Below are 12,892 nucleotides of genomic sequence, written 5' to 3'. Positions count from 1 at the left end.
ATCTTAGAGGGTCAGGGGTGATTGGTGTGTATACCGGTATCTGATTGCAGCAGGGAGTCATGCTCTGAACAAGGCAGGGGGCTGAGAACCGACCCCCGGGTGTCTCTGAGGAAAAGGTGTCCCTGTTCCCTAGAGCATGCAGGTGGCTGGGTTCTGCAGAGGGACCGTGGGCACCCAAAGTTTTGGTTGTAAGGACTGGGAGGTACCAGTTATCTTTGGACCCCTGTCACGGGTGGCTTGGTGACCTGAGTGGAGCTACCAGTCCTTAGGTCCCTGATGTGGGTAGGTGAGGACCTTGTTTAATAGGCAAAGCAATGTCAAACGTCAAACACCCACCTCTTCACCGCACAGCTGAAATGGTTGGAGTTTGCCAGCAAGGGCCTGTTCTCTTGAAATCGGCCCACACAGGTGCATGCAGAAGGGAAAGGTGCGCAAAGTCCATGGGCGGTTTATGCCTGGACAGGAGCCACTTCTGCCCTGAGCTTCCCCGGTTAATGGAGCTAGCAAATTATCTCCTCCCCCACAATTGCAAATTTTTTCCTTCCCCACGGCCGGGAGGATGGCTCTAGGTGCTCACCAGGGTCTATCTCAGGCCCAGGGCTTCAGTCGCTGAGGCCAGCTTGGGGGTTTGGGGGGGCACGATAAAAGATACGCAAGTACTTAGCTTTTGCCGAGAGCGCCATTCTCCTCAGGTTCTGGAGGTGTGAGTAGGCTGTGTGGCTGGCTGCTTCTCCCTGAGAAAACTGCGGCCGAACGCTAGTACCAGCCTGCTGCCACCAGTGCCACCACCGCCATTCCAGGAATGGTGCCTGAGGTCTCCCTGCAATTCAGGTCCGGTAACTCCTCTCTACTTTGAACGGTCTCTGCCTCCCCCTGACCCTCAGTTCATTTTCTAAGCTTGCCTTTGATGCTCAGGGCTCCCAGCTGTCACAAATACATTCGTTTCACTTTGTTGTAAAGAGGGCTCACTGGAAGCGCCTATTCCACCACCTTGGTTCCACCTCCAGTTTCTTAATTTTCAAAATAGATCTCTTAACCCTTTTAATCATAACTCTTTTCTAGAGATTCTGAAAATGTGATGGATAGAGTCATGAGGAAGTACTCTTTAAGAGCCAGCTACACCTGAAAAAGGTGTATGAGAAATTGACGACTGCTCTTTTATTGCTGTGTAAATCCTCTCCTGGAAGATAACTCTTGTTTTTGGCTTCTTGTGTAGGCTGTTTAACACTGTCTTCTTCCTCTGCACCAATCAGTCAATCAGTGTTTATTTTGTCTATGCTATGCATTTGGAAACCCTGGTGGCGTAGTGGTTAAGTGCTACGGCTGCTAACCAAGAGGTCGGCAGTTCAGATCCTCCATGCACTCCTTTGAAACTCCATGGGGCAGTTCTCTGTCCTACAGGGTTGTTATGAGTTGGAATCGACTTGACAGCAGTGGGTTTGGGTTCGTTTTTATGCATTCATTAGTCAGCAAGGTTGGAAAGAGTATGAGATAGCAGGCTCCAAAACTTATTGGGAGAGATGAGTCTGGTATCTATTAAGTAAACTTGATTAATCTAAAGTAGTCTGTAAGTCTTTTGCCCCTTAGAACTGGAGCAAACTGTAAATGCTGTGGAAGAGAAGGCAGCCAATGAACATTTAAATATATGTTGACTATCTCCTCTCGTATAAAAGATCCCTGAGTGGCACACGTGGTTCGCACCCAGCTACTAACCTAAAGGTTGGTGGTTCAAACTCACCCAGCGCCACCATGGAAGAAAGGCCTTGGTGACCTGCTTCCATAAAGATTACAGCAAAGAAAACCCGGTAGAGCAGTTCTCTTCTGTAACACATGGGGTTGCCATGAGTTGAGATCAATGCCAGCATGTTTTTTTTCTTTTTGCCTCCTGTATCCCAGGCCCTGTTCTAGACTGTGGATATGCAGGAGGAATGGGAATAAATGCTTTTTGACCTCTTTTTCTGCACCAGGTGTCTTCGTTACTTAGTGTTGTCATAACAGTAGTGCCACACATGGGTGGCTTTAAAGAACAGAAATGTATTTTCTCACAGCTCTGGAGGCTGAGAACAAATTAGGACCTTGGTCAGGTCATTTCCTTCTGTGGGCCACTGTCCTAGTTTCTGGTGTCTGCTGGTGATACTTGGTGATCCTTTTGCCCTCACATGGTATCTGTCATCTCCCTTGCTTTTTGTGTAAGACACCATTCTGAAGGGACGAGGTTCAGGACTTGTCCTACTCTGGTATAACCTCTTTAACATTACAAAAGAAACCCGTATTTCAAACAGATACAGAAGTTAGGACTTCACCGTAACTATTTGAGGGGCACAATTCAATTTATAACATCAGGCATTTTCATGGGTATCATCCATTGACGTAGTGGTTAACAACTCAGCTGCTAACCAAAAGGTTGGCAGTTTGAATCCACCACCCACTCTTTGGAAACCCTGTGGGGCAGTTCTACTCTGTCCTATAGGGTCGCTATGCGTCACAATCGACTCAGCAGCCACGGGTTTGGTTTTTGCTTTTTTGGTTGTCCGTTAAAAGGTGGGACAGACTGTACAGTCCCTGAGAGATCACTTCATGGAGGGAGGTGAACTGGTCCTTTTTTTTCCCCATCGTTTTTTTTCCTTCTTGACATTATGGAAGATGTTAAACATATAAAGATAAGATAATAAGCCTCATCACCCACCTTATGGTTGATATTGTACATCTCTATCTCCTGTTTTCTGCCCTCCACATCTGTCCTGGATATTTTGAAGCAAATTCTAGATATTATATTATTTAATTTGTAAATACTTGAGTGTGTATCTCTAAAAGATAAGAAATGTTTTTAAATATACATTGCAACCTGTGAGAGCTGGAGCTCAACGGGACTGCCCTGTTTTTCTGGGTCTCACAAGTTTTCCGCCTTTGACAGGGTACAGTCTTACCCCTTTTCTTTTGCTCGTCTTAGTGGAAGTTGAGTTTTCCTTCTCTGACAGGTTTCCGCCTTACACAGGTCCCAGCTTTCTCAGGTTTTACTGTAACTCTAATAGTGTTGTTACACCTAAAAAATAACGGTATTCATATCATCAAGTATCTGGTCCATGTGAACTGATTCTTGAACGGACTCTTGTATCTGCTGTCTGGTTCCCTAACTTTTTCCTCTCTGCCCTTTTTCAGGGCCTTCTGCCTCTCACCAGACCTCACTCTCTGTCTTGTGTCCTCTCCTGCTTTTCTCCCTAGCAACACATGTGCTCGAGTTTCTCCTAGCCTAGGGAGGAGAACCTTCCTCAGCCCTGCTGCAGCCTCACGTTCCTTCCCATGCTCTTTGGTTTTGTTTTCTGTGCTGCCCCGTTTCTTGAGAAAACTCAATGTTCTCTGCTTCTTCTGCATAAAACCACCACTCACTCACTGCTCTGCTCCCTACAGTGTTGCTTGTCCTCACCACTGGGCTGCCACTGCTCTCAGCAATCCTCCAGGACCTCCAGACTGACAAACCCCACGACTTGGTCCAGCCCTCTGACCACGTTGCTGCCTGTGATGTTACTCTTCCAGCCCTCCTCTGCTTCCTGGCTCCCCTCTTGCCTCTGGCCACCGTGGCTTAGTATTCTAGGGCTGCCTTAATGAAGTACCATAAACTTTGTAGCTTAAAACAACAGGGATTTATTATCTCACAGTGCTGGAGGCCACAGGTCCAAATTCAGGGTACTGGCAAGACCATGCTGTCTCTGAAGGCTCTAGGGGAAGACCCTTCCTTGCCTGTCCCAGCTTCTGGTAGCTCTAGGCATTTCATGGCCTGTGGCAGCATCACTCCAGTCTCTGCCCTCAACTTCTCCTGGCCATCTTCCTACTGCATCTGTCTCTGTGTCTTTTTCCTCTTTTTAGAAGGACACCTGTTGTATTGGATTAGGACCTACCCTACTGCAGTATGACCTGTTAACTAGCAACATCTGCAGATACTCTGTTTCCAAACAAGGTCATGTTCACGGCTCCTGGGGATTAGGATGTCAACATACCTTTTGGGGAAGTGGGGGCTGCAGTTCAATCCATAACACACTCAGTGGTGTCAGGAGTCTCCATTCACTGCCACCACCAACACACACACTCACACACACACACCTTGTAGACCTTTTCACGTGCAACATACTAGACTCTCAAGTGTGACCAGGGCTCACCCACATTCTCCAAAATATGTCTTCAGTGTACATAAACAGGAAGTCTCAGTGCCCAAGGTTTGCTTATCCTACAAGTACTTAAGGAACGAGTACCATATGCCACACCAGGCCCTAGACACTGGGCACACAGCAGTGGGTAAGACCTACACTCAAGTTGGTATTATCTGAAGAAGACAATGTTTAGAAAACAGGCAGCTACAATATCGAATAACGGTGTTAAGCAAAATGTGTCTAGGGGGTCTTGAGGAGAGGAATGGGTAGACCGTTTTGCATTTGCACGCTTCAGTTGCAGGTTGTCCACTGACCTTTCTGTCCTGTTGGTAGGGACTTTTCCGAGTTGCCCCCTCTGCATCCAAGCTGAAGAAGCTGAAAGCTGCCCTGGACTGCTGTGTGCTGGATGTGCAGGAGTACTCGGCTGATCCCCACGCCATTGCAGGTGGGGCCACAGCCTCTTAGCGAGGGGCTCCCTGTGATGTAGAGGCTCGCAGGGCAGGGGTGAGCATGAGGGGATGTGGCTGCATGTCAGGGACACTGAGCCAGAGCCTCCTCTACCTGCTCCTCATGTGTCCACTTAGGGTCCAGCTCCAGGCCTGGTGGTTGTGACCCCTTGAAGGGGGCCTCCTCAGTGTGCCAGGACGGTGGGAAGTAAGAGTAGGGAGGCCAAGGAGTTGGTCGTCCCAGACCCACTGCCGGAAGCTGAGATCCATTCACGTGGGGACCATTTGATCTTGCTGTATGGTCAGGAAGCCCATTCCTGGATGTCACCCACAGGGCCATGCTGGCGGGTGCGAGCATGTCTCTGCCATGTCATAACTGCTCACGGCCAGTATTGTCTTTCTGCCAGGAGCTCTAAAGTCTTACCTCCGAGAATTGCCGGAACCTCTCATGACCTTTGAACTGTATGACGAGTGGATTCAGGCTTCCAAGTGAGTACACCGAGTTTTGGGGTGTCATGTGGGTGGGCGTTTACTGGGAAGTATTTATTGAAAGTAGAGGAGCATGTAACCTGTGATCCACCAATCCGTTCCTTGGTGTTTCTCCTGGAGAAACGCTTGTGCGTGTGCCGGAGAGGCGTGTTGTAGTTGTTGTTGTCATTGGCTACCGTGGGGTTGGCCCCTAACTCATATCAACCCCATGTATAATGGAGCAAATGCTGCCTGGTCCTGCACCGTCCCTGTGATTGACTGTGGATCCGACCATTGCGATCCATAGGGTTTTCACTGGATAATTTTTGGAAGTAGGCTGCCAGGCCTTCCTTCCTGGACTGTCTTAGTCTGGACGCTCTGCTGAAATCTGTTCAGCATCATAGCAACACGCTAACCTCCGTGGAGAGACAGTGGTCGCTGCACATGAGGTGTATTGACTGAGAATCGAACCCGAGTCTCCTGCATGGAAGGCAAGTATTCTACCACTGAACTACCAATGAAGAGGCATGTACAGTTATTTGGAATTACAAAAGCCTAGAAATAACAGAAGGTTCATGATTAGGGTGGTGGGGAGTGATGAAAACTGTGATATGCTGTGCAGCAGTTAAAAATAGATACCGCTCCTCTTCACACATGATAAGACATGAAGATTTATTGTTGAGTGAAATAAAGCAGTTAACAGGGACACATAGACTCCATTTTTGTAAAAAGAAAAAACAAGCACCCAACACAATCAAAATAATACTGTATATTTTGGAAACAACTAATTAATAAATAGATGTAGGTAGCTGCTATTGAGTTGACTCCAACTCATGGCAACCTTTTCTACAACAGAATGAAATGTGGTCCATTCCCGGGCCATCCTCGTGTGTGCTGGCATTTTCAAATCCATTGTTGCAGCTGTTTTGCCAATCCATCTCACCAAGGTTCTCCTTGCCCTCGCTGGCCTTACACTTTACCAAACACGATGTCTTCCTCTAGCAATGAAGCCCTCCTGATGATATGTCCAAAGCAAGCAAGCTGAGCAGTGTTCTGTTGTGATCCATAAGGTTTTCACTGGCTGACTTTCGAAAGTAGATCGTCAGGCCTTTCTTTGCAGTGCGTCTTAGTCTGGGAGTTCTGCCGAAACCTGACTGCTGGGGGTGACCCTACCGGTACTTCGAATAACACTGTCAGAACTTCCAGTATCGTGATAATACCCAAGCCGCCAATGACAGACAGGTGTTGGAAGTAATTAATAACTAACAAAAAACAGTTTGTGGAGTTATAAATGTTGAAGTTGTTTTGCTGGCAAATGTTTTGGTGCGTAAGTTTTCACCGCAATAAAAAAAAATAATAATACTAATAGCGTGTGGGCCCTGGACCCTGTTCCAGTCTCCTGAAGATGAGCCAGAGGGAAAGGCCCTCAGCCAGGGGGCCACAGGAGGAAGAAAGGCTAAAGACTCTAGTCTTGGGAAGATGGAGAATGTATGGAGAGCCAGTGGTCTGGGGCAAAGCAGGCAGTGCCACAGCCATGCCACATTTGTGGCTCCTAAGCATGGTTTTCCTTTTTGATTCCCGGCCACTTAGTTTAGACATGCATGTGGACTCTACTATACATTCCATTTGGCTATAGGCAAGAACTATTTTCAGTAAATGCTGCCGTTTGGAGAAGTCTGTTTTTACTGAGTGGCCATTGCTACTAAGGAAACAGAAAGCATTGGGGTATGAATTGGCACCAGAAGGAGGACAGCAGGGAGATGAGTGTAGAGTCCAGGAGAAGAGATGAGGGAAAGAGAACACTTTATCAGAGTAGGACTGGAGTGAATAACTATCTCAGCTAGGTGCCCAGGAAAGGAAATGATTTCAAGAGATTCCTATTCATGGGATGTAGCTCTAAAGAGCAGGTAGCTTAGCCTGTCAGAAAGAACCCTGAAGTTTGTCTCTGATGCCAACCCATCGACTTCCTTAAGAACTGGGGGCTGACCCAGAAGTGAAGCCAGGCTTGTATGTCTAGAGTTAGAGAAAGCTAGCTCCAGTCAAGTTGCATACGTACTGTTTTTCCACAGTAGGGTAGAGATTCTGCATCTTACGTGGCTGGCTGAAGGGATGGTGTTCTTACATCTCATGTGGAGAGTGAGTGCCAAGTTCAGAAGTGATGTCAATAATCCAGTACCATTTATTGAGTAAACGAAAAGCTTGGCAGGATTCTGAGCTCATTATATGTTTTTAACTCACTTAATTCTCATAACAACCCTATGAAGCGGGTTGTTCTGTTTTCCCCACTTCATAGATGAGGAATTTGAGGCATAGAACAGGTATGTAACTGGCCAGATATCACCCGGCTAATAAATGACAGAAGACAGCATTGGTGGGAATCCTCACCTCCCATGGGGGAAACTCGGTTTAATTCTTGGCCAGTTCACCTCATGCGCAGCCACCACCCGTTGGCCAGTGGAGGCTTGTGTGTGGCTACAATGCTGAACAGGTTTCGATGGAGCTTCGAGGCTCAGACAGACTGGCTAGGAACAAAGTCCTGGCCATCTACTGCCACAAGTCAGCCCGTGAAAACCCTATGGATCGCAGTGGTCTAGTCCGTACCCAATCGTGGGAATGGTGCAGGGCCAGGAAGCATTTCGTTCTGTTGTGCGTGGGGGTCGCCATGAGTCAGGGTCGACTTGACGGCAGTTAACAATAACAACAACACATGGCAGAACCAGGATCCGAGTCCAGGGAGTCTGGTTCCAGAGATGTTGTCTTAACCACAGAGCCATTGTCTTAACCACAGGACTTTATGCCTCTCCAGGCCAAGACTTTGGTCCTAAAAGTGAAGTCAAGGGAGAACACAGTCTTTGGCCAAAACTGTCCATTTTAACTACTGAACATACAAGTGACCTTGACCTATAAGACTAGAGAAAGGCAGGCCTATCTGAGAGACCCTGGTTCCCAGCTCACTTGCAAAGATGTGTCTTTGTTAAGAAATAGGACTGATCCAGATGCCTCCAAGGGGTCAGTGTCTTTGAACCAAGGAAAACAGGGCTCATTTCTGCTTCTGGAGGATATGCACGTAGTCCCTAAAGACTCCCGGGAATGATGGCTCTTGCTGTTGAGGTCACATTGCCTAAAGAGAGAAATTTCGCTTAGAGCAGTGGTTTCCATCCCCATGTGTGCATCAGCGTCTACTGGAGAGCTTTTAAGTTATACCAATGCCTGGACCTTTATGTCAGTGACTGCATAATTGGTCTGGACTCTTTTTCCAAAGTTCTCGAGGGTGTTGGTTGGATAATCATTGACCTCTGGTGAAGAAGCTGAGTGTCACCAAAGGGAAGCACCAGCCTTTACAGGGAATCATACTTCAGGCAGACCCAGCAGGACACAGGCAGGTCAGCCCTGGATGGCACCTCCAGGAGCTGGAGGTGGAGCCAGGGAAACAGTGTGGGCTAAAGTCGGGGGTTCCCAGGGCACTGCAGGATGGTGTGAAATTCCAATGACACATCATGGCAAGCCAGATAAACGCTTCTGTGATAGAGTGCTGCAGAGTAACAACAACAACCAAATATAGTCAGTTCCAACTCATGGTGACCCCATGTGTGTCAGAGTAGAGCTGTGCTCCATAGGGTTTTCAGTGGCTGATTTTCAGAAATAGATCACCAGACCTTTCGTCCAAGGCACCTCAAAATTCAGCTGTTGAAAACCCTGCGGATAACAGTTCTGCTCTGACACACATGGGGTTGCTATGAGTCGGAGTCAGCACCGCGGCAGCTGGTGGATATCAAGCTCGTGTACTGTACTCACTAAGCTTCTGTTATGTGCCAGATGCTGGGGAACTTAATACACATTAAATAACACGTGTTGGTCTGGACAACAGGCTGCCACCAGGGAGCAAAAGCAGGCTGAACTCCCTGCCTAGTGTCCTGTGTCTGTGTGTCAGCATTGTACCCCTGACGCCACTGTGGCCTTTGGTCCCCTTCCTCCTCCAGAGCAGGTCTCTGGCCTCTGTCCTCCTGTCCTCACTTGCTACTGTGGCACACATTCACTCATGACATCGTGACCTGTGCAAGTCAAGCTTTCGTAAAATCACACAGGACATATAGCAGCTTTATTCATAATTTCCAAAACTTGGAAGCAACCAAGATGTCCGTCAGTAGGTCAATGGGTAAACTGTGGTACATCCATACGGTGGGGTGTCGTTGTTGTTGTTGCCACCTAGTGGACTCCAGCTCGTGGTAACCTTTGCACAATAGATTGAAACGTTGCTGGTCCGGTGCCATTCTCATGATCGCTGGGACATTTGAGTCCATCATGGCAGCTTTTGTCAGTCCATCTCACCAAGGTCTCCCATGCCCTCTTTGGCCCTCTACTTCACCAAACATGATGTCCTTCTCCAGCAGATTGATCCCTCCTGATGACACGTTCAAAACAAGCGAGTCAGACAATGTCCTGTTGTGATCCTTAAGGTTTTCATTTGGTGATCTTTGGAAGTAGACTGCCAGGCCTTTCGTCCTAGTCTGTCATAGTCTAAAAGCTCTGCTGAAACTCATCCACTATGGGTGACTGTCGGCTCATGAAACACCAGCGGCCCAGCTTCCAGCCTCACAGTGACACGTAACCCACCACAGGATGGCAATCCGACGGACGGGTGGTGGATGGGAGTATCGCTTAGCAAGAAAACCAAAGGAGCTACCAAGCCACGATAAGACATGGAGGAACCTTAAATGCTTGTTGCTAAGTGAAAGAAGCCAGTCTCAAAAGGCTACATACTGTGGGATTCCAGCTATAGGATGTTTCTGGAAAAGACAAAACCACTGAAGCAGTAAAGAGATCCTTGTTTGTCAGGGGTCCAGGGGACAGAGGAGAAAGATGACTAGGTGGTGCACAGGGCGTTTTTAGGGCAGTGAAACTATTCTCTGTGATACTGTAAGGGTGGACCCACAGCTTGATGCCCTTCTCAAAGCCCATAAGCACTGCACAACACAAAGAGCAAACACTGAAGTATGGACTGTAGTTAGTGGTAATGGTATTGGTTTACTAATTGTAACAAGTGTATCACACTAACGCAAGATGTTAATAATAGGGAAAGTTGTGGGGAGGATATGGGAAGGGGGAATATATGGAAACTCTCTCTGTACTTTCTGTTCAGTTTTTCTGTAAACTTAAAACTGCTCTAAAAAACAAAGTCTATTTTTAAAACAGCACAGGACAAGACAGAAGGAAAGCATGGAAGGGGAAGCAATCATAAGAAATGTTAATAATAGCTGGCTGATACTGTCAGTAACATCAGTTGGTTCCTCATGCTCAATTATTACAGTGATGGGCTAAGGTGACCACCAGTGGTACTTCATTGTTCCGTGTTCAACCGATGGCTTTTTCTATTAATTCCCCAGTATCCAGGAGCAAGACAAGAGGCTTCAGGCTCTGTGGAATGCTTGTGAAAAACTACCCAAGGCCAATCACAACAACATCCGGTGAGTGGACCCTTGAGATACTTGGCTGTGTTTATTTAAGTCCCAGACACATGGAGTCCTGGCTAAAAGTGAGGGTCACTGTCTTGCGTACCACCGTACAGCGTCCAAGTGTTGTTTGTATGTACCGGCTGTTTCCACCCTGAAACGACTCTGGGAGGCAGGGCAGGATGATTACTACCATTTTGCAGATGAGACAGACTTGAAGAAGCTATGTGACTTTTGAGGATAACTAACAAATGGTTAAGTGCACAAATACGTGGCAAGAGGTTGGTGTTCAAACCCACCCAGAGACACCTGGGAAGACAGGCCTGGTGACCTGCTTCCTTTAAGTTTACAGCCAAGAAAACCCTATGGAACAGTTCTACTCTGTAACACATGGGGTCACCATGAGTCAGAATCAACTCGATGGCAGTGGGTTTGGTTTTGGTTGGTAACTAGCCATTGGCTAATTTAGCTCCGGTCTTTGAAAGGGGCAAAGATGAATACCCGAGTGATTTTAAGAGATTGGAGATTTATTGTAAAGTTGGGTGTTCATGGATACCTGGGAGAACTGACCACCCCGGAGCCATAGGAGGCAGAAACGCCCTTGAGCTAGTCCACAGGAAGCACAGACTGTGGGGAATAGTCTCTAGTGCTCCGGCGTTCACCAGGCCCAGTTGTCTTCCAGATGTCTGCATCTGCCTCTCACTTTTCCTGCTAACCCGGGCTTGTACCTCTCGCTACTCTGTAGATCTTCTCTCTACCCTGGTTTCTGCTTCTTCACACTTTCTACTTCCTCCTCACTCTCTCTCGCCAGCACCGCTCCCAGCCCTGCCACCTCGCTGCAGTGCTTCTTCCAATGTGTATTTTCAGCTTCAGCTGCTGCTGCCAACTGCCTGATTATCTTTGTTTTCTGGTTAAAAATCCCAAGAGCATATGTACCCGAAGGAATTAAAAGCAGAGACTCAGACAGATACTTGTACATCAGCGTTCATTGCAGCATTATTCACAATAGCCAAAAGGTGGGAACAACCCACGTGTTCATGAATGGACGAACGGATGAACAAAATGTGGCTTACATGTAATGGAATGTTACTTGGCCATAAGGAGAAATGAAGTCCTGATACATGCTCCAACGTGGATGAACCTTGGAAACATGCTGAGTGAAATAAGGCAGATACAAAAGGACAGATATTGTATGATCTTACTTAAGTAAATATTTAGATTAGAGAAAGGCACAGAGACAGGGAGTAGATTAGTGGCTACCGGGGCGGGGACGAGGGGGCCTGGGGAGTTATGGCTCAATGGGTACTGAGTTTCAGTTTCCAAACCAGTTGCCATTGTGGTTGATGGTTGCAAGTCATGGTGAATGTAATTAATGCCACTGAATTGTGCACTCAAAAATGGTTAAAAGGACAAAATACGTGCCATACATATTTTACCACAATGACTGTATCATAGGCCACTGCCAGCCTGTGGATGGTCTGCTGTCATTGTAGACACCATGTCCTGGTCCAATGTGTGTGGGCTCTTGGAGGGTGAGAAGCGGTCAAGAATAGCTGTGGGCAGGTTGGCACAGTGACAGCGAAGTGATACGTGGTTGGATCCTGAGTTGGGTGGTCTTTCTGCTGGACTGTCAGAAGGTGAATAAAACCCCCCGAGGAAGTCATTTCACTGTGATCCAAGCAAAACAGGCTTAGGAGATGGCATTTTGTAACTGAGAGTCCAGGGAGAAACACGTGCCCCTGGGCAGTGGGCCCTCTTGTCAGAGCCTGGCAGATTTTTAGTAGGATTTTCCAGAGCTGTTTTTTGTGCATAGCTTCTTCATTGATTCTTTTTTTTTTTAATAACAGGTTTATGTGATATAATTCACATACCATAAAGTTCACCCTTTTAGATATAGAATTTAGTGGGTTTTAGTATATTCGGAGTTGTGCAGTCATCACTCTCTGATTTTAGAACGTTTCATCACCCCGAAAAGAAAACCTGCACCCATTAGTAGTCTCTTCTCATTTCTCCCTCCTCTCCTCCCAGCCACCAGTAATCACTCATTTGCTTTCTGTCTCTATGGATTTGCCTGTTCTTGACATTTCATACAAATGGAATCATATGATATGTGGCCTTTTTTGTTGGGCTTCTTTCTTTCACCCAGTGAAAGAAATCTTCATGTTTTTAAGATTGATTCATGCTGTAGACTGTATCAGAACTTCATTCATTTTATGAATGAATAATATTCCGTTGTGTGTCTATACCACATTTATTCATTCATCAGTTGATGGATATTTGTGTTGTTTCATTTTGGGGCTATAATGAGTAATGCTGGTGTGAACATTTGTGTATAAATTTTTGTGTGGCCTTATCATTTCTCTTGGGTATCTACCCGGAAGTG

At 47.0% G+C, this 12,892-nt stretch overlaps 1 protein-coding gene across 3 annotated transcripts in view; it reads left to right on the top strand.

Annotated features, from left to right (window-relative positions):
* ARHGAP44 (Rho GTPase activating protein 44) overlaps positions 1-12,892 on the top strand; it is a 261,017-nt gene that overhangs the window by 215,487 nt on the left and 32,638 nt on the right. For all 3 annotated transcript variants that reach the window (XM_049861084.1, XM_049861082.1, XM_049861083.1), the window contains 3 exons: positions 4,479-4,590; positions 4,999-5,080; positions 10,444-10,524. In XM_049861084.1, the coding sequence (XP_049717041.1) occupies positions 4,479-4,590; positions 4,999-5,080; positions 10,444-10,524 (275 nt within the window). The remainder of the gene's footprint in view (positions 1-4,478; positions 4,591-4,998; positions 5,081-10,443; positions 10,525-12,892) is intronic.

The sequence above is a fragment of the Elephas maximus genome, chromosome 19 (genome assembly GCF_024166365.1).
Source record: "Elephas maximus indicus isolate mEleMax1 chromosome 19, mEleMax1 primary haplotype, whole genome shotgun sequence".
Classification (NCBI taxonomy): Eukaryota; Metazoa; Chordata; class Mammalia; order Proboscidea; family Elephantidae; genus Elephas; species Elephas maximus.
Note: the sequence above shows the minus strand (reverse complement) of the source record. Positions and strands in the feature narration are given on the sequence as shown.